Raw genomic sequence first — 22,774 nt, 5'->3', positions numbered from 1 at the left:
AATGCCTATAAATACCCTCTTTATACAAGAATCAAAGTTACAAAATACAATGGACTGAGTGAATATATATATTACAATAATGGTAGACACACACACAGACACAAACTCACACAGACACGTGCAGATCCAGATCAATTAAGCATAACACATAATTGTATTGATAACATATAGTAAAAAGAATATATATCAAAATAAAATGTATTTAAAAACTTTTTTTGACCTGATATATTCTTGTACATAATTTGCTATGTTGATGTTCGTGCGATACGCAAAACGCTGAACACCCATGTAAAAGAATCTTTAGCTCATACTGTACACCTAGCTCTCTTAGTTTTCTCTTAGTTCATTTCTTTGTATGCTATAACATACGCTTTATTGGTTTCCACACTTAGAGAATTCTACACGAGAGATCACTCTCAATCACTATTTTATAAGTGAAAAAACCCATGTATTAAAGCTTTTTTCTCTTGAAAACCCTGACTTGCCAATGTCCTTATTTGATAATACTAGTTCCTTGTAGTAATGAGAAAAATTTTATGAAGCATATATACTTATATATGTGTTCTTCTTATCCAATATGGGTTCCCAGAGGAACATCAAAAGGTTTCATTGAAAGAAATGAAGGAGCAAAGGGCAGAAATTGAAACAAACATAGTCTCAATTCATGACCTACAGTTCAACATAATAGAAAATAGTAGCAGATACAAAACCTAACATTATTAAGCAAGAGGCCTAAGGACCTTAACCGACACCTGAGTATAGTGCAACATTGTAAAGGATTCACAGAAGTATAAAATAAAACAACAAGATGTGTTTGTGAAACACTGATGCCCTGGTATGGCAACTTTTTGCAAAGGTTAAACTTTCTCAAATGTAAATCAAATATTTTGGTACCCAAAGTAAGGTCTTGTCTCAAGGAATAAACCTGTGAAATATGAAAGCCCTGGCAGCAACCATTGAATAGATATGGAAAAAGTTAGTTTTTTCATAAGTATGTCAAACATCAAGGTCAAAATGAATGGTGCCCAAGGAAAGGCCTTCTCCCAAGCAATACACAGGTGAAATATGAAAGCCGAAGCACCTATCATTCAAAAGTTATGACCAAGGTTTAAGTTTTCCAAAAGTAGGCCAAACTCCAAGGTCGAAGGGTCAAAGTTGTTGGTATCCAAAGGAAGGTCTTGTCTCAAGGATTACATGTGCGAAGGATGAAAGCCCTAGCACCAATAGTTCAAAAGTTATGGCCAAGGTTAAAGTTTTCAAAAGTAGGTCAAACTCCAAGGTCAAAGAGTCAAAGTTGGTGTAATCCAAAGGAAGTTCTTGTCACAAGGATTACACATGTGAAGTATGAAAGCTCTAGCACCTACCATTCAAAAGTTATGGCCAAAGTTCAAGTTTTTCAAAAGTAGGTTAAACTCCTAGATCAAGGTCAAAAGGTCAAAGCTGTTGGTATCCAAAGGAAGGTCTTGTCACAAGGATTAAACATATTAAATATGAAAGCCCTAGCACTAATTCCTCAAAAGTTATGGCCAAGGTTAAAGTTTGGTAAAATTTTGCAAAACTGGGTCAAACTCCAAGGTCAAGGTCAAATATGGTGGTATCCAAAGATAGGTCTTGTCACAAGGAATACACATGTGAAATATGAAAGCCAAAGCTCCAACCAGTCAAAAGTAATGGGCAAGGTTAAAGTTTTTGCGGACAAACAGACAGAGAGACGGACAGACAGGGCAAAAACTATATACCCCCAAATCTTTAATACGGGGACATAAAAAAGAAACTGATATATGTTCAAAGCTATGTTGCCCAAAAGCAAGAGAAATCAGTTGATCAAGAATCAACAAAATAATTAGACTATTACTCAGTAACAAATGTTAAAATGGATCTATTTACTTGTCTATACCTGTCCCCATTTGTCATTATCACCATTCTGACTAAACAAAACAAAAGTGCTTTGTTTAGCACTATTAGAATACCAATTGCATTCATTCTCACCTTGGCCTCTCTTGTTCTCTCAATTTTGGAAGAGGCACATTTGCTAATGATAACTATGCATTTAGTTTGATTGTTTGCTTAATACTCAGGAGCAGAGAAAAAGATTTTCAAAGTACTATACAGATTTGCTGTATAATCATTAGAACCCCACCCTAACTCCAGAACTCCTGACCCTAGGGCCACAAATTTCACAAGTTTGGAAGAGGCACCCTTGCTCATCATAACCATGCACCTAGTTAATATTTAAATATACAGGGGAAGAGAGAGAAGATTTTTAAAGAACTTATTCATTTCCACTGTATGATCATTAGAGCCCCATCCTAACTCCAACACCCCTGACCCTGAGGCTATGAATTTCACTTTGAAAGAGGTACCCTTGCTCATCATAATCAGACACCTAGTTTATCTTCTAAATATACAGGAGGAGAGGAGATTTTAAAGAATATATGCATTTTCACTACATGATCAGTAGAGCCCTGCGCTAATGCCGGAACCCATGACCCTGGTGCCTCAAATTTCACAATAACCATGCCTAGTTAATATTCTAGATATACAGAGGAAGAGAAGAAGATTTTTAAAGAATTTATGCATTTTCACTATTTGATCATTAGAGCCCCACCCTAACTCCAGAACCCCGACACTGGGGCCAAAAATTCCATAATTTTGAAAGAGGCACCCCTTGCTTATGATAACCATGCACCTACTTTATCTGCTAAATATACAGGGGAGAGAAGATTTTTAAAGAATTCATGCATTTTTGCTACATGATCAGTAGAGCCCCCTGTCCTAGCTATTTCCAGAACCCCTGACCCTGGGGCCTCAAATTAGACAATTTTGGAAGAAAGAGGCACCCTTGCTCATCATAACCAAGCACCTAGTTTATTTTCTAGATACAAGAGGCCTAAGGGCCTTAATGGTCACCTGAGTATAATAGAACAATTTAGAGAATCCATAGAGTATAAAATGAACTGAAAGGTGAAGCTTTGTTGCCCAAAAGCAAGAAAAATAGGGTGATCAGGATCAACAAAATAATTAGTTTAGTGTTCATTAACAGTTCATAAATTAGGTTCTTATCTGTTCCCCATTTATCACTATCACAGTATATTAACAAACTATCAGTGCTTCTGTACTATTTTAATTCCTTGTTGAAATCTCTTACATTGGACTTTTTTGGTCTTTGATGAACATTGAATAAGACAAGTTATTTTTGTCTCATTCTTATTTATCTATTACTTACAAGTCTACCTGATCATTAAAACTATGAAAGTACTTTTTGTATTATACAATAAAAAATCTTGCAAAATTCTCTTATTCTATTAACCTTTCAAGTACATTATTTACAGTGACTAATTATCAAAAGTAAATGGCAAAGGGGAATAACTCCCCTCAGTAGAATACAAATTAATAGAGCCCTGGCCAGGACCAGAACACTTGACAAAATGGTCCAGATGTTCAAAAATATTTATTAAAACTTTTACTCTTTTTGCCTCTGATATGCCCAGGTGCAGAGAAGATTTTCAAAGAAATAATGCATTTTTTACTACAGATTCACTACATTATCAATAGAGCCCCAGTCCCCCTGGGGTCATGCAATTCACTACTCTGGAAGAAGCAATCATGCTCATCATAACTATACACTTAGCTTCTTTGCTTTTTAACCAGAAGCAGAAAAGAATATTTTCAGAGAAATTTTGTTTTTTCACTATATAATCAATAAAGCCCCCCCCCCCCCTTTTCACCAGAACCCTTGACCCTGTGGCCATGAAATTCAAAATTTTGGAAGAGGCATACTTGCGTATCAAAACAATGTACTAATAGTTTGTTTAAATAATACCCAGGGGCAGAGAAGAAGATTTTTAAAGAAATAATTCACCTTCACTATAGGATATATATGGCCCCACCCTAGCACCAGAACCCCTGTACCTGGGGCCATGAATTTCATAATTTTGGAATAAGCATCCTTGCTTATCATAACAATGTACTTAATTTGTTTAAATAATACCCAGGAGCAGAGAAGAAGATTTTTAAAACATTAATGCATATTCACTATATAATAAATAGAGCCCCACCCTAACACCAGAACCCCTGATCCAGGGTCCATGAAATTCACAATTTTGGAAGAGGCATCCTTGCTTATCATAACTATGTATTTAAAAGCATTAATACATTTTCACTATATGATTTATATAGCCCAGCCCTAGCACCAGAACTCTTGATCCTGGGGCCATGAATTTCACAATTTTGGTAGAGTCACTCTTGCTTATCATAACTATGTATTTAATTTGTTTAAATAATACCCAGGAGTAGAGAAGATTTTCAAAGAAATAATGCACTTTCACTATAATGACCTATATAGCCCCGCCCTAGCACCAGAACCCCTGACCCTGGGGCCATGAATTTCACAATTTTGGTAGAGTCACTCTTGCTTATCATAACTATGTATTTAATTTGTTTAAATAATACCCAGGAGTAGAGAAGAAGATTTTCAAAGAAATAATGCACTTTCACTTTATGATTTATATGGCCCCGCCCTAACACCAGAACCCCTGATCCTGGGGCTATGAATTTCACAATTTTGGTAAAGTCACTCTGGCTTATCATAACTATGTATTCAATTTGTTTAAATGATACCCAGGAGTAGAGAAGAAGATTTTCGAAGAAATAATGCACTTTCACTATATGACCTATATAGCCCTGCCCTAGCACCAGAACCCCTGACCCTGGGGCCATGAATTTCACAATTTTGGTAGAGTCACTCTTGCTTATCATAACTATGTATTTAATTTGTTTAAATAATACCCAGGAGTAGAGAAGAAGATTTTCAAAGAAATAATGCACTTTCACTATGTGATCTACATAGCCCCGCCCTAGCACCAGAACCCCTGACCCTGGGGCCATGAATTTCACAATTTTGGTAGAGGGCTCAATGCTTATTACAATCATGTCAACAGTTTGACTGCTTGATGTCCAGGAGTAAAGAAGAAGATTTTTAAAGATTGCATTAATTTTGGTGGTTTTAGCCCCACCCCTCAGGTCCCAGGGGGGCAGGAACCATGAAATTCACAATTTTTGTCCCCCTTCACCCATAGATGCTTTATGCCAAAATTGGCTGAAATTGGTTGAGCGGTTTCAGAGAAGAAGCTAAAAAATGTTTAAATGTTAACGCACGACGGACGTCGCACGACGGACGACGACGGACAAAAACGGATAGCAATAGGTCACCTGAGTGACTCAGGTGACCTAATAAAGGGGAGAAAGAAGATTTTTAAAGTATTTCTGCATTTTCACTACATGACCATTAGAGCCTCACCCTAACTTCAGATCCCCTGACCCTGAGGTCATGGATTTCACAACTTTGGAAGAGGCTTGCTTGCTCATCATCACCAAGCACCTAGTTTATCTTCTAAATATACTGGGGGAAGAAGATTTTTAAAGAATTATGCATTTTCACTATATGATCATTAAAGCCCCATCCTAACTCCAGAATCCCTGACCTTGGAGCCATGAATTTCACAACTTTGGAAGAGGCTCCCTTGCTCATCATAACCAGGCACCTACTTTATCTTCTAAATATACTGGGGGAGGAAGAGATTTTTAAAGAATAAATGCACTATATGATCATTAGAGCACCGCCCTAACTCCAGAACCCCTGACCCTGGAGCCATGAATTTCACAACTTTGGAAGAGGCTCCCTTGCTCATCATAACCAGGCACCTACCGTTAGTTTATCTTCTAAATATACTGGGGGGGGGGGGGGGGGGAGAAGATTTTTAAAGAATAAATGCACTATATGATCATTAGAGCCCCATCCTAACTCCAGAATCCTGACCCTGGGGCCACAAATTTCACAATTTTGGAAGAGGCACCCTTTCTTATCATAATCATGAACACTGTTTATCTTCTAAACATAGAGAGGGAGAGAAGAAGATTTTTAAAGATTATATGCATTTTCACTACATGATCAGTAGAGCCACGCCCTAACACTAGAACCCCTGACCCTGGGGCCACAAATTTCACAATTCTGGTAGAGGGCTCAATGCTTATTCAAATCATTCCAACAGTTTGACTGCTTTTTGTCCAGGAGTGAAGAAGATTTTTAAAGATGGCACTAATTTTGATTGTTTTTTTTGCTCCACCCCTCATGCCCCAGGGGGGCAGGGACCATGAAATGCATAATTTTTGAACCCCTTACCAACTGATGTTATATGCCAAAATTAGTTGAAATTGGTTAAGCAGTTCAAGAGAAGACGCTGAAAATGTTTAAAAGTTCAAGACCAACGCACGACGGCAGACTAAAGGTCACCGGAGTGACTCAGGTGACCTAACAAATAGTACGATAGATAACTGACAGCTAGTTTAAAAGGGTCCTGCATAGGGATATAGAGTATGGTGGGGGATTTGGATCTGAGTGTGATACCACAACAATGAAAAATAAAATGCTTGAAATGCATAAATAATGCCAAGGTTGAAAAATATCTGATTTAAGAATATCACAATAGTATTTCCCAATTGATGAACAGACAGAAAAACAGTTAAACACAATAAATGATGATTACCATAGGACACCTACAAATAAATTCTTGCAGTTTTAATTACAAGAACATTTTTATTTGCACATACTTATATATCAAGTTAACAAATGTTCAAGTCCCTGATGCGACCCTTAAACATGGGTAGACAATTAGAGAATAAAAACAAAAGAGGTTGCTCTTCATTTGAACAAACTTGAACCCCTTCATCAAAGGATGCTTTGAGGCACTTTTTGGTTGAAATTGGTCTAGTGGTTTAAAGAAGTCACAAATGTAAAAAGTTAACAGACAGACAGATAGATGACAAATAAACTTAGGTAAGAAAACCTCACTTGAGCCTCTGGCTCAGATGAGCTGAAAAAATTTTGTGATAGTCAGACAGGGGCCAAATACCAGTAACTCTGTTGGCATGGTAATGCTCTAGCTCCAGGAGCCTGAGTTTAAATCATGATCTGCTTTGATGCATTTTCTCCCTTCCTTCCATAAATATGTCACATTATTCTAAAATAACACAAAAATCTAAGACTTTACTTGTACAAATATGAGAGTACTAGTATATAGATTGGCAGTATGTTCATGTAATTTAATTTCGTTTGTATTATAGCCTCTGATTGGTTAATATCCAAAAAGGAACACAAATTATTTCTATAATGTTAACATTTACTCCAACCATCACTGTATAATCCTCAGTGCAAAGTTTTTTTTTTTTAATTTTTTGTAAATATTACTGTTTGGTTGAGTTCAGTCAAACTAAATCTAAAGTGTTCTTCAGGTAGTAATAATTTCTAAAAGGAGAATTCATTTATCATAACTTTAACATCCACAAATAACTGCTAACAATACACTTTAATTTCTTTACAATGAATACAATTGTAACTTTATCAGCATTTAATGTGAAAAAATCAAGTAACATTGAAAACAATGAAGATTTATATAAATCGATTGATAATAATTAGGGATGTCAAAATATTTATTTTCCTTAGTCGATTATTCGTTTGCATTATTCGAACGATAGTCGAATGTTCGGAACATTTTCTGAAAATAAAATTTTATTTCAAACTTCACTGATACATGACGTATTTATAACTCAAAACCCTTTTACTTATATCTATTTAAAAAGTAACATCAAAATTAATGCAACGTAACGCATGATTATATGAAATAAATTAGGAAACCCAATTCTCTAAAATGTACGATTTCCCCGTCAATCGAATTCATAATACCGTCATTACATGTAGTCATTTTTCATTTTAGTGAGTATTGCCGATATTTTTAAAATTTAAAATTTATTAGATTGCTCTGGCTATGAAAATGTCCTTAACAGATTAAATTGTAAGCTGTTTTAATAACTATCGAAGATTCAAAACATGACACAGCTATGGTTTGTTCATTTCTTTTGAGCAATCTTATAACAACAAAAGATAATTGGTAAATGGTATAAGGTCAAGTCCAATTAATAATTTTATAAACAAAGCCCAGTATATTGGTGGGTAATTTATTACAAAAACGACAAAGGCAGTTACTGACAATTAATTCTCGCAGTATAGTGAAGCACTTATAATTACTGTACTTTCTATACAGACATGGAAAATCAACCGTTTTCGTTGAGGAGAATTATCTTATCGACTGTCTCTGAGGAAAGACGGTTTCTCAATTTTGTGACGAGAATTTCATCACTCATTTATTGCATTTATTTAATTTTAATAATATTCGAATGTCGTTTCATTATTCGATCGTCGGTCCATTCGACTGATAGTCGAATAGTCGACTATTCGTTGACATCCCTAATAATAATAATAAAATAAACAAGCATATTATTTGAATTTAAATCATCTTATTTTAGCTGCTTTGAAATTATATGAAGACATCTTATTTGAGCTGCCTCTTGAATAATTTTTTTACCTAAATGAAAGAATTGCATGCCAATACAATATAAAATACGAAGTTACACACATTTTTTTTTGGTCAAATTACAACATTTATAGAGAGTTTAATCATTATTCAGTGTTTAAAAAAAAACCAAGAGTATGCAGTTTGTACGAAAGCTGACAACATTTGTGCAGGGAAGGGCTCATTTATATAAATGACATTTGTATGAGCATTAATTCCCTTTATAGAGTATATGTCACAAAGCAACCTTTACATAAAATTTAGGTTTATTATATTTATACATGTGTATTTATTATTGGACTTATCTGTTAGGGAAAAAAAACCTAAATACCCAAACTATTTAACTAGAATATCTCACTTTTGTTTTTTAATAAATCTATTTCCTTGATTTTAAGAAAGAAAAAAATTTCCATTTCAAAGCCATCTTTTCACTCCAGCTCACACAACAGAGGTAGAAGTAGGTTCATGTATTACTAAAAATACTTGTCATTGTAGCAGGTAGTTTGAAAAAAGTTTAAGGCTAGCACTTTTAAAAACATACATGTATAAAACACTAATCTACAAATATTCACATTTTTTAAATCCTGTAACAGGTCAGTGCTTCAAATTCATACCCAACTGAAACCAGTTATTAATTTTTTTGCAATATTAATATTTCTGAATGTAATTTCAAATCATGACCACAGATTAAATCTTTGCCTTTTCCCAAATACATGTATATACAAATTTCCCTCAAACTTAATGTTCATTACTACAAATGTCCTAATATACCATTATAATGATTACAGGCATTTTTTTTTAATTATATCAAATTCAAAAATAAAAAGTGTACCTGAAAAAGAAAAATATTAAAGAAAATATTGAATATTAAACAATATAACAAAAACAAGCTTAAATAAAGACACATAACAAAAAAATCATTTAAATAGTTACATGTACAATCATGTACATATGTAATTAGAATTCATACTGATGCAAATTAAAACTGTACATGACTATTTAAATAACAATAGGCTCATGGGCCACACATGTTTACTATTATACCAGTGAATCTCAATGCTTTCTGAAAAATGACTACATATACACATAGAAAAATTTGCCTTTTTGTGTTTCCAAGCTACCGGTACATAGAAATTCACCAGCTAAAAGCTCGATCACCATTCTGTAGCACAAAATTTCTCACAAACTGTTAATTGGTACATGTATATTATATGCAATCAATTTTTTTTCGATGTTGAATAAAATACATACACAAATGGATAAAAAAAATTCAGATATTCACATTTGCCATTTAGTCTTCAAGAACTAAGCCCAATAAATTCTTATGATAGTTTCAAAATAAGATTAAATAATGGCAATAGGCTTTACTACAAGTAGTACTGAAAAACCTCCAGATGAAAAAGGAGCCATTCTTACAACAGATTTGAATTTTACCTGTAGGGAGCTTATAAAATTAATGATACTTGGAAATAATTTAATTTTGGTTGTAACATGTCATTTGATTGGATAAAAAATTTAGTTTATACCATATAACCTGGGTTGCCTGTGTCACGACTTAACGTCAAAACGTATCAATTTGCATGACATTAAAATCTATTCAATTTGAAGGCACTTTTGAAGTAAAAATTGTCTTATTTTCTAGACCTAATGATGGAAAATTAAATTATAGAGAATAAATATAACAGCTTCCCAAGTTATACTGGTATAACCTGGGTTGGAAAAGTTGATGTTTTTTTATAAACCGCTTCATGGTTTATAAAGTGTAAACTGTCCCAACCCAGGTTAAACAGTATTACTTGGGTAGCTATTAAATTTATTCCTTAAATAAACAAATTGCTAGTCAGTCAAACAATAAGATTCTTCATAGTTCAGATATAAGATTTACTACTGAGAGACTATTAGACACTACTGAATACCGAGTATATATTGATTTAGCACTTAATTTCTTCAAAACTCATAGCTATAAATTAATTTTATAACTTACATGTAGATATTCTCTGCTATTTAATTCTCAGTAATTAAACTTTCGTAGGAAATCTTGCGATGATACCGAGTATATATTGATTTAGCACTTAATTTCTTCAAAACTCATAGCTATAAATTAATTTTATAACTTACATGTAGATATTCTCTGCTATTTAATTCTCAGTAATTAAACTTTCGTAGGAAATCTTGCGATGATTAAAAGTATTACAGAGCATGAACGAGAAAAAAATTGATCAAAATTTGCCTACTCTTTTGCTTTATAAAATTATGTGCGTACATCAATAAAAAATTAATATACAGTATACATGTATGTACATGTGCCATTTTTTCCTATTTCTGACAAAGAAAGACTAAGATTTTAAAGATATTGTCACTATACATGTATGTACAGTTTATGTTCATGTTTCTACATTTTTGTATAGAAAGAAAACATATACACAATACATAATTTTTCTCATCATACAGCCTGTGATTAAAATGCATGTAGCATACACAGTATACACTGTACATACAAATGTGCCCAAATACTCAATCACAATATCTTGTACTATAAAATATGTGCCTACAGAACTTAAAATTGGCAATTTGGCATAGTACTAAATGAACAAGTATTTTCATCATCTTTGAATTTATTTACCCCTCAGTCATTTATATCCCGATAAAAAAAATAACATTTGTACAGAATTGTAATAAAATTCATCAAAAATTACAAAACCTTACAACATAAAGAAAACAATTTTAACAATACATGTAACTGGTTCACAGCAATAACTGGTAGCACTTTGCATAATTTAGCAATGCATCATATTCAACAACAAAGAATATACTTTAACACCAGGGTTCTAAATATACATGCATGTCACATAAGAAAAATTAAAATGTCTACTGTAGAAATTAATTACATGGATTTTCATAATCCTAAAAATGTTCTTCAAAATTCTAATGTAATTGAAATCTGGCTAACACTCTGGTGTTTTGGACATGCATCATTATAGAACGTAATTTCTTATAACATTTTTAATTGTACGTCTACATACAGGACATTTTCGTTTCTTTCTCTTTAAACGTTTGGCACAGGGATAACAACAAACTTGATGCCCTGTGCCCCCATGTATAATGCTGCCTGTTTTAGGTCTCTTCAAACAAATTATACATGGATCCTCTGGTCCTTTCTTTACTGGAGATTCTTTACTCCTATAATTCAGTGAAATCCTCCTGGATCCGAGCTGGATCAGTTCCGCTTGAGATGATGCAGTGTCTTGGCTAGAAAGACAAATTCCAGAATCTATTGAGTCCGATTTCAATGTCTCTCTTTCTGCAACTCTCCCAATATCTGAAGTATCTGTTTCACTGTCTTCCTTCAATTTTTTATTCGAGTCCATTTCTTCACTGGAGGGTGAATATTTTCTTTTCTCTCCAAGCCAGCCTGGACGTATCTTCCAGCAGAATATACAGTGACGTTGGACTGGGGTGTTTTTTGTACCACATGCACACGTCCACTGGTCCTGACAAAAGGCAAACAAAAGTCAATGCAAATCTCTCCCATCAAGGATTAAATTACTACACTGAAATAAGTACCTAAAACATTGAAAACCGATTCCCAATCATTCAGTTAACTCTGTGAGTTAATGATCTATAGATCCATGTGACTGTCAACTACTGTTGATTAAGAAAATTACACAAACTTTTTTGCTATAGTGCATGTTAATTTAAGCAATTATGGCCAATACATACTCCTTCATTCCAGTCTGTACATGTGTCACTCTCATCTGCCCAAAATTCAACATCACTGTCTGAACAGACCACAATCACATCCTGTGTAAAGTACAGGTAGAAGTAAACATCATAGAGTACTTGTAAACGTTCTCTGAGACAACACACACACTTCAAACTAAAACAGTGAAATCTCATTAATCCAGACACTAGTAATCCAGACCCTTCACCTTCCAGATAAATTTGTGGTGAACAATTTATATTTTCTATATACATAATGTATTAAGTATGTTTCTGTAATCCGGATGCTTCATTAATCTGACAATTTGCTTGGGAACACAAGCATCCGTATAACAAGGTTTGAATGTACTCAAGAAAGACCTATGCACTGTACATAATAATTTACTTTATGCACACCATATAAGTCTCACCTGTCCTGATACTACAGAGGAAGATTCAGATATAATGTCCGATGGCTCAGAGTCCTCCAACTCGTATTCAATTGAGAAAGTGTCAGAGGCCTCTTGATGGTCTTCCTCCAGGAACCACAGATCATCTGAAGATTGTTCAATTTGGCTGGAGGAGCCATCCTGCTAAATGGGACAGAAAAATGTCATTACTGTCTCTTCTATTTATCTCCATTGAAAACCCAATTTCCTTTGTTTGAATATGAGAATTACAGAATCACAATTTAACAGCCTCTTTGTACATACAGTTAGATGAAACTCATTCTTAAATAAATCTTAAAGGGTTTTTATCACATATCTAAATTTCTTAAAAATGAAACACTATTATATTCTTGAAACATATAATTATCGTTTAATTATGAAATAATGATGTGATCGGTCGTCTATGCCCGACCGATCACAAATTTTTTCTGTCCTATAAAATATTTTAAGGAAAGATACCTTTAAATAAGTATTAGAGGCCTGTGCAACAAAGCGGTGCTTGCGAACATTTTTGCAAGAGGAATAAGGAATTTAGGCGAGCACCAACAAGCAATGGCGTTGTTGAACACACCTCTCATTACTAGTGTGTTTTGTGTGTACCATCTGAAAACTTCTCAACATAACTAATACTACGTAGTGTGTTCTGTTTACCATCTGTAAACTTGTCAACATAACTAATACTACGCAGTGTGTTCTGTGTGTACCATCTGTAAACTTGTCAACATAACTAATACTACGTAGTGTGTTCTGTGTGTACCATCTGTAAACTTGTCAATATAACTAATACTACGCAGTGTGTTCTGTGTGTACCATCTGAAAACTTCTCAACATAACTAATACTACGCAGTGTGTTCTGTGTGTACCATCTGTAAACTTGTCAATATAACTAATACTATGCAGTGTGTTCTGTGTGTACCATCTGAAAACTTCTCAACATAACTAATACTATGCAGTGTGTTCTGTGTGTACCATCTGAAAACTTCTCAACATAACTAATACTACGCAGTGTGTTCTGTGTGTACCATCTGTAAACTTGTCAACATAACTAATACTACATAGTGTGTTCTGTGTGTACCATCTGTAAACTTGTCAATATAACTAATACTACTTAGTGTGTTCTGTGTGTACCATCTGTAAACTTGTCAATATAACTAATACTATGCAGTGTGTTCTGTGTGTACCATCTGTAAACTTCTCAACATAACTACCTGATTACTAGTGTGGTCAGTGTCTGAGTCCGTCTCCACCTTCACCTTGATGTACAATGGATCAGAACATTCAGAAGATCCCGAAGAACCTGGCTGATTTTGACCTGAAAAAGTAAATATATTCAGTCAAATTACAGGTATCCAGGGTTCGACACTAACTTTTTTTAGGCTTTAATCCAGCCAGACTAGTGCTTTTTTCCATTTACTAGACTGCAGGTGCTTTTATAAGTCCGTCAAAAGAAAGGAAACAGTAATGTTTTGTAACGATTAATTTAAAAATAAACATTACAATGTTTTTTTTTATCCTTTTTTTAAATATACAAAACATCTACATAAAGTGTTTTATTCTACAAATTCGTTCAAATTTTGCGATCAGCAAGGACCATTGTAATTCATCTTAATATCCAAAACATCTGACATCTTTCTTTTAAGTGCCATATTACATCATGATTGCTATTACGTTTTACTTCATATCACTGTCATAAAATTAAGCAATGAATTGACTCAGAATTGCCTAATTACCCACCAAGACGCTAGTATAGAAAGCTAAAAACACATTCGAGAATTTGGACACCGGTAATTTATTCATATTGTTTTACAGAAATTTTTATTGGTCCGTTCAGATTAATTAGCTACATATTTTATTAGTTAGAATGAAAATGTTTTAGTCTATGCTTTCATATACAGGTAAACTTCGTTATCTCGACATCGACGGGACCATCGGAAAATGTCGAGATATCCGGGGTGTCGAGATATCAGAGTTGAGACTTGATGTCCAAGATTTCACTGCATAGCAAAACAGACAAGCTTATTATACGTACATGACTTCAATATAGACTGTAGCTCAACATATTTCAGAATTCCCTCTATTTTTGTTAAAAACCTAAGAAGTTATTTTTAAAATCTTGTTTATAAAACGTGTTCTTTATCAAAATCTTTCTACATTCACAAAGTTTCAGCACGAAGTTACAGCATTCGAGTGCAACTTGCCTTTTTGTCAGAACAGGATACGAAATGCACTCTATAAACTTCGAACCCTATAAACTCTATATCCGATAACGGAAAAAAAAATTAAATGCAGATTTTTTTTTTTATTTCATTCAGGAAGAATGTGCTTTAAAATTAATTTTCTAAAGAGATCTGTGTATCTAAACTAACGTAGTGATGTTACAGATGCATGAATTACGGCTGATTCGGTCAAACGTGTCGTTAATTGGATTGTTTCCTGTTGAATATATTTTAACTACAAAATATCCTTAAAACATCTTTTGAATTATTCAGTGTGTTTGTTATTTATTGCAATTTAGTTACCTTTTTCAAATTTAAAAGTTATGTTAGGTTTCCATATAAATAACCGTCATTACATTTACGCAGAATCATGTAGATTTAGCAGTTAAGCTTCTCAAAGACGCCGATATAGCTTGGGATTCATCTACAAACACAGTCTATAGAATTAATTAAGCAGCGTGCAGTCAAAACATGGGTGTGAAAGATGTGAAATTTTGATGACGTCGAGATACCCAGAGTCGTCCGTGCGTGACGAGCGACCCTATCTGACAAACAGGTAGGTTCAGTAGAGCAGAAAATTGCCGATGTCGACATATACCAGGTAAATTTTGCTCTTGGGACTGTGAATATACGTCGAGATAACCGGGGTTGTCAACATTACCGAGGTCGACAAATCAGAGTCTTTGCAAATCATTTATATAGTAAATACTGCCGGGACCGCAGAAGGACGTCGACATATCCCAGGTTGTCGACATATCTGAAGTTTACCTGTAAATATGAACAATCATGACTTTGCTGTTCTTGAAAAGAAGTTTTTTGAAGATTTTTCCATTCCTTTGTATAACTTTGATTCCTCATTGTGGCCCCACCCTACCCCTGGAGGTCATGATTTGAACAAACGTGAATCTACACTACCTGAGGATGCTTCCATATAAGTACGAACAATCATAGCTTTGCTGTTCTTGAGAAGAATATTTTTAAAATTTTTTCCAACGTATTCCTTTATAAAACTTTGACCGCTCATTGTGGCCCCACCCTACCCCTAGGGGTCATGATTTGAACAAACTTGAATCTACACTACCTGAGGATCCTTCCATATAAATATGAACAATCATGGCTTTGTTGTTCTTGAGAAAAAGATTTTTAAAAAAATTTCCTATGTATTCCTTTGTAAAACTTTGATTGCCCAACGTGGTCCCACCCTATCTCTGGGGGTCATGATTTGAACAAACTTGAATCTACACTACCTGAAGATTCTTCCATATAAATATGAACAATCATAGCTTCGCTGTTCTTGAGAAGAAGATTTTTTAAAGATTTTTCCTTTATATTCCTAAACTTTGATCACCCATTGTGGACCCACCCTACCCCCTTGGGGTCATGATTTGAACAAACTTGAATCTACACTACCTGAGGATGCTTCCATATAAGTTTCATATTTTCAAGCAGAGTGTTTCTTAAGAAGATTTTTAAATGATGCCATTAATTTTTCATGAATTCATAATTATCTCCCCTTGGAAGAAGGAGTGGCCCTTCATTTGAACAAACTTGAATCCCCTTTACCCAAGGATACCGGTACTTTGTGGCAAGTTTGGTTGAAATTGGCCCATTGATTCTTGAGAAGAAGATGAAAATGCGAAAAGTTTACGACGATGACAACAATGACTACAATGACAACAGACAACGGACAAATTTCGATCAGAAAACGTCACTTGAGCCTTCGGCTCAGGTGATCTAATAAAATCAAAAAATATTTTCACTCGTAAAATAAACACTTACTACCACTCTGTCCTGCTCCAGAGCTATTCTTTCTGCCCTGCTTTCGTTTCGGTCTTGGTCTCCTTTTTGACCTCCGCCTTTGTCTCCTGCTCTCCTGTCCCTCCCTAGAGGCCCCCTGTGGTGATGTAGATGTTGAATGTAAAGATGCCCCTCCTGAAGTGGAAGGACCAATACTGCTAGTAATGATGGAGGTGGGCCCACTCTGACCAACACATACTGCAGGGCTACTTCTCTAAAATGTATATTGAAAACTGCATTTGTCAACCCTCAAAATGTCAGAGTTTTGATCTTTGATGATCCCATTATTTCTTGTTTTCTACCCCAAAGACATCTGACACTTTTCACCTCTAATCTTCTATTTATTTTATTATTATATTTATTACTGTACTTTTTGTACATTAATGAGAGACATTAGGATGTATATTTTGTATGTCAGAGAGGTACAAGAACCAGATATCCAGACTTACCTCCCCTGTAACTGGTGTGCTTTGTGTCGAGAGGGCAGCACCAGTTTCCTGATGGTTTCTAGGGAGAGGTCTGGTAACCAGTACCTGTCTTCTCTTCAGACAGGTGTCTGGGAGCTGGTAGCAGTTCTTATGAATCAGATTCCTGTTCAACAGAACAGAAACTTGCATTTCTTATCTCCTTTGTAGAATGACTTGATATGAATGTAACACATTCATTAATTTAGCTGTAATTGTCCTCAATATGAAGAATATTCATTATCAAATTCAAATGTTTTTTTTTTTTTTTTAAAAAACCTGCAAGCTTTGTATACTGATTAACAGTGACTGAACAATTCAGAACATATAATACTAAGTTACTTACAGAACATCAGCTATGGTAAATTTCTGAACACCAAACACCTCACTGAGTTCATCCTGGCTGCAGTTGACTTCACTTGGGTCATAGGGGTTATATAACCGCCTCTTTCCTATATATTCCTTCAAGCAACGGATGATCTGTTTAAAAAATAAAAATTATTGTGAATCCTCATATATGAATATCACCAAAAAAAATTGAAGTCATTCTCATCAAGTAAATATTATACCTCTTTCTTTGTGAAAAAATTGCTTTCAGCTCCACCATTTTTTAGAATCTTTAGAAATTCCTTCTTTGGTCGGAACTTTGGAACAGAAAGAAATATTGGATATAAGTATCAATACACAACACACAGCTAGAAAACTGACCAGTCAGAAAGGGCCCTGTGATTAGTCTTGAAACTGTAAATTAAGAATGGAGGGTAAAATCATAGTAATTAACTTGACATGAAAAGCTTTGAAAAGATAACCAAAACTAAAGAAATATATGAAACAACTATTATATGGATACAACCAAACATATGTTCTTTAAATTTCCTGATATTAATATCTCTTTGCCAGTTCTTTCTAAGACTAACAGAATTTGAGATCCCTGGGGGTTATTAATTACATTCATTGGAGTAGCTCTTAATAATATACAATTAATGGCTGTTTTTCATCAATACAATGATTTAACCACCAGAGGAGTGTAATATTCAGTCTATTGGCACTCAAAATGACAAATGAACTTCATTTAAAAATACCGGTATGTTTTATTGCCCACAACAAATACCAAGTTTTATTATTTTTGGATTATTAAGGAAGAAGTTATAAGGAAATAGGAAATCTTTGGACAAGTAGAATAATTTCTACAGATGTATATAATAGCCTTAACTTCAGTCTGATTAAAATCAAACCTTTACTAGCTTCTTTTTATTTCGATTGCTGTGCTTCATGTGACAATCAAAATAAAAAGGAGCTAGCGAGGGTTTGATTTTAAATCAGACTGCCATTACTTCTAATGGGGATCTAGATTTAATTAGTTGATTTTAATTTAAAGGAAATCCATACATGGTGTAGATATTTCTGCTTTAAGCCAACCACACCAACCACATTGCTTGCATTTTACTTTCATGTCTTCCATGTTTTATCACTTTTGCTTGATACAATAAAATAAATTCTTCACATTTTTCAAAGAATAGTTATACATAAGTTCTGTATATCTCTATTTTGGGATTTTAAGAATGTGGCTACTATTTTCCCTTACCAGGGGTACCCCTACGGTTATCTCCTCTGCTACCACAATGTGGGAGGGACCTGCTACTCGACTGCTAACCTGGGGTTGCTGTCCTGACACCCTGTCAGAATTTGATGCCCTTGACAAACCTGGGGAAGTCTGCTCCTGATTTACGTCAGCTGATGTCTGTTTTTCTTCCTTCTCATCATTAGTCAATTTGTCTTCTGAATTTTGTCCTCCTGCATTCCCTTCCTACATGAGGATGATTCATAACTTATTTTTTGGGGGAAAATGTAATACAAAATATACATCTGTTCAACTCTTTAATTGTCACCATCAAAAATACTCCATGTATATACAAATTGTGAAAATACATAATATTATTTGTAAACAATCTAGGTGCTAACATTTTTTTTAAATATTACTTTTTTTTATTTACCTAACAATCTATCTTTTAATGTATAAAATTTTCTCTGTTTTATCCCAACTTTAGTTTTAAATATGATTTGAACGTTGCTGCACTTTTTTAATGTAGGCATTTTCAAGAAAACTGTTAGCAAGTTTGACTTTTATAGCAAGTAATTAACTTTTAGAATTTTTCATCATACAAATTTTTAAAATCACATCCCCATGAAGAGTATACATTCTGTTTAGTTTATTTTATATCCTGCATATTCACAAAATTCATGTATTACATACTGGTATCTTGAGTGAATTTCAATGATATTTTTGTCTTTCTGAAAGCTTAGTTAATATGGTTAAACTGTCTGCAAGTTATATTCTTTAAATTAAAAATTGTTGATCATAATATTCTCTTGATATCTTTTATCACATTTTCTCTTCATTACATTTATAAATAATATCTAATTTTTTTTCAATAAACATGATAAAAAAGCTTAAAAGAGTGCAAATCAGACATCCTTGCCAAAACCTCTTGAAATTGGGCAAGTTTTAGAGATAGCCAAGTAATGCTTATAATTTTTCATCTAAAACCCTGGAAATATGAGCATACAAAATATTTTCTCACTTCATAGTAAATATGCCTATATATGCTAAATTTTTTCTAAAACTTAAAAAAAAAATCCATTCAACTGGGAGTAAATAAAATGCTTTTTCAAAAATTTACAACAATTTTTTTTTTTATGTCATGATCGCCTGAAAATAATTTTTCTCGCCTCATCTACAAGAAAATTTGAAAGAACTATTTCCCTCCAAAAGTTATATCCTTAATGACTTAAACTTTTAGCTCACTAAATGGTTTTAAAAAGGATTTTAAATTTTACCTCACTAGCATTAACCACGGCTATAAATGAAAAATCCATGGTTACAGAAATGTGCGCAAAACTTTCAAATTCACACATTTTATACTGTAACGACTCTGCAATGCAGACAAGTTTGAACAAGAATTGGAGACTCTCACAATTTCGTCATTGTCAAAAATGACAAAATTCAGATAAAACACATTTCCTGTTCTTAGTTAATCAGCCATGCATTCAATACATACCTGACCTCGATCCATCCCATCCTTAACAAGGGATACAAATTTCTGAGGCTCTGCCATACTTAAAGAAAGAATTTTAAAAATCAAATAATATATCCTTAGAATACCTAGCTAAAGCTATAAAATATTTTGCCCTAATTAGTTTTTCTTAATTAAGACATAACATTTTTATCGAAATGCCTCAGATTCATTCTGCTGAATTGTTACAATTACAAAACAGTAAATTAATGAAGTCCTATGCAAGTTAAAAAAATAACTAAATAAGGGAATTTATAGTGAAATTATAATTGATAGAGTGACTGGACATATTTTGATCATATGCATCCATTCATCACTTTTAAGACATACAATTGCTAGCAGCTAGTGCATTTGATAGAAATTTCAGGCCTTTAATCTTGATTGACATACATAAATCTGCAGGTCTCGAAATTAAATATATGCAACAACTTCATTTTGTTCATCATTAAATTCAATATTTCACTGACAAACATGCACATCTTAATTCTGCTCACCATAGAGGTTTCAGGAAAATCACCAACTTAATTCCTGGAGGCATTTTGCCTGGCTTACAGAAAATCCAGTGAGTTCAAGAGAAGATCGACCATTTACCGTACTTTCTGAAGTTGATGCTTCAGCAAATCTTCAAACCATGTCATTTGTTTTCTATTAAGCATCATCTACATGCATTCATTTTTTATCCAATACACATGTATCAGCTTAAAAGAATTTCCAGGAGAGATTTCTGTAAAATGACACACTGTATTGCATCATGGCTATTTTTGTACAAAATGCACCAATGAGTGGCCAACTTGTGCTGTACGTGTCCTAACTGTCCTTCGTGACACTACTACATGTATCACGAAGTTATAGAAGTAAGGACAGTGTGAAGTTTGTTACAATGAGCATTAACATTGATATTATTGTTTTACCTATTATATAAAAGTAAATTTATTTAATGATAAAAACACAGTAATTAATGTACCTTGCATATTCTGATCAAGATTTTTGTCCAATTTTCTGACAAAAATGTTTTAAATTATTTTTTTATTTCCTATACCCTATTAGAAAATGAAATTGACAAGTTTTGATCTCTTCGAAGCAAAATTGGAGATTGGCGAAATTTTGAATATTTCTTCTTGATATCTCCTATTTTGATAAAATTGAAATCATGCAGTATCAGCTTAAAATTTTTACAATGTAGGCCTAATGAACTCAAAAATTATTGGGGGTGGGGATTAAACATGATACAAATTGATAATCCTCCATACATAAAATTCGATTCATTTCATATGAAACCTCGGTTTTATTTTTAAACATAATTCACAACTGATTTGTAAGCTGAAAATGTCATACTTCAAGGGACCGATGGAGTTAAGGATAGAGAAAGATGAAATATTGGGAAAAACTTTACTCTAGTTGACCATTCTTACCTCGGCTTCCAATATGAACATTTAAATCTCGCACAATATCACACTGCATTTAAAAATCATTTTTAATGACCAATGGTACATCAAAATTCCAAACTTGTTCGGACATGCACGTGGGTCTTTTTCTGCAGAACTTCCTGGGATATGCACAATGGTTCAAATATCATTCAAATCAATAAAATCTTACACACAAACAGGAAGTCAGGTAATATAAAACGTGGATAATTGCCATACCAGCCCTGAACGCCAGAACAAGTCTGGACTTGTTCCCACTGTAAAGTTCAAGGTCGAATAAACAAATACACGTGTTTCACATCCCCGTTCTATATATACATTTTCAATTAACAGATTGACAGAGATTAGTCAACAGTTTTTATAAAATAAATAAATTTAAAAAAAAAACTTTACCCTCATTGTTAGATGTAATCATATGAAATCAAATCGGAGTAATAAATACCTCATCTGACATCCGTCATGATCATTCATCATTTGATGGCGGGAAACACCGTACAATAAATACCAAACCCGATTAAAAAAAAAGAAGACGGGCGCGTGACCTGTCCTTTGACTTTTTGATTAATGATTCTCATTACATACAGCTAGGGATTCACCACATTTGAACCGATTTCGATGAGAAGGGGGAAGCATCATATATCTTTAAAAATACAAATAATATATATATTACATCGTTGCGCTTCAAAATTATCGTATGTCATATTTTGACACTCTTCAGGAGAAACAAAATTTTTTTTTTATTTATTTAAGTATTTTTTGGAGGACATATCAATTCCGCTTGCATATTAAATAGATGATTTCAGTGTACAGTCAGCAAAGATGCTACCGCATCAAATCTAGGGAACATGTATATCACTACATGTACGTGTATATAGCGAACATATGATTATATTTGTCTCAAGAATTATGATAAAAATTAAATCTCCTTACGAATAAGGACGACTTCTTTTATTGCAATTTTCACATTTAAATTTAATTATAAACTAATTTAATTTATAAATTAATTATACCAAGTATTTGCCCTTAAATTGTTTTACAACGTTTTGGGGGGATGTTTTGATCTTTTGAAATAAACATTGTGCCGATTTTAATTTGTTTTCTGTTTTGCATCCTTACCTTCCTCGTAACCATAACTGAGTCATACAACGACACTTGTAATAACTTGTAAAATGAAGTGTTTACAAACAAAATTTTAACAAAATTCAATATTATAGATCCACAAAAGTAAAAAAAATCACTGAAA

At 33.6% G+C, this 22,774-nt stretch overlaps 1 protein-coding gene across 2 annotated transcripts; it reads right to left on the bottom strand.

Annotated features, from left to right (window-relative positions):
• Positions 1-10,483: 10,483 nt before the first annotated feature.
• Positions 10,484-21,852, bottom strand: LOC133201860 (E3 ubiquitin-protein ligase Mdm2-like). 2 transcript variants are annotated; one of them, XM_061337658.1, is made up of 11 exons: positions 21,520-21,852; positions 20,093-20,150; positions 18,619-18,840; positions 17,603-17,677; positions 17,380-17,513; positions 17,019-17,160; positions 16,552-16,783; positions 13,765-13,868; positions 12,539-12,700; positions 12,129-12,209; positions 10,485-11,899 (listed from the first exon to the last, which is right to left on the bottom strand). In XM_061337658.1, exons 2-11 carry the CDS (start codon positions 20,147-20,149, stop codon positions 11,384-11,386), a joined length of 1,725 nt encoding a protein of 574 aa, XP_061193642.1. In that variant the 5' UTR covers position 20,150; positions 21,520-21,852; the 3' UTR covers positions 10,485-11,383. The 2 variants fall into 2 exon arrangements, with proteins under 2 accessions (XP_061193643.1, XP_061193642.1); XM_061337659.1 differs by lacking the exons at positions 12,129-12,209; positions 12,539-12,700 and having other exon boundaries at positions 10,484-11,899.
• Between the last annotated feature and the right edge of the window lie 922 nt (positions 21,853-22,774).

The sequence above is a fragment of the Saccostrea echinata genome, unplaced genomic scaffold (assembly GCF_033153115.1).
Source record: "Saccostrea echinata isolate AGI-Se365-2 ecotype Australia unplaced genomic scaffold, CSIRO_AGI_Sech_v1 ptg000045l, whole genome shotgun sequence".
NCBI lineage: Eukaryota > Metazoa > Mollusca > Bivalvia > Ostreida > Ostreidae > Saccostrea > Saccostrea echinata.
The sequence above is the reverse complement of the archived record's forward strand: the minus strand, read 5'-3'. Positions and strand labels throughout refer to the sequence as shown.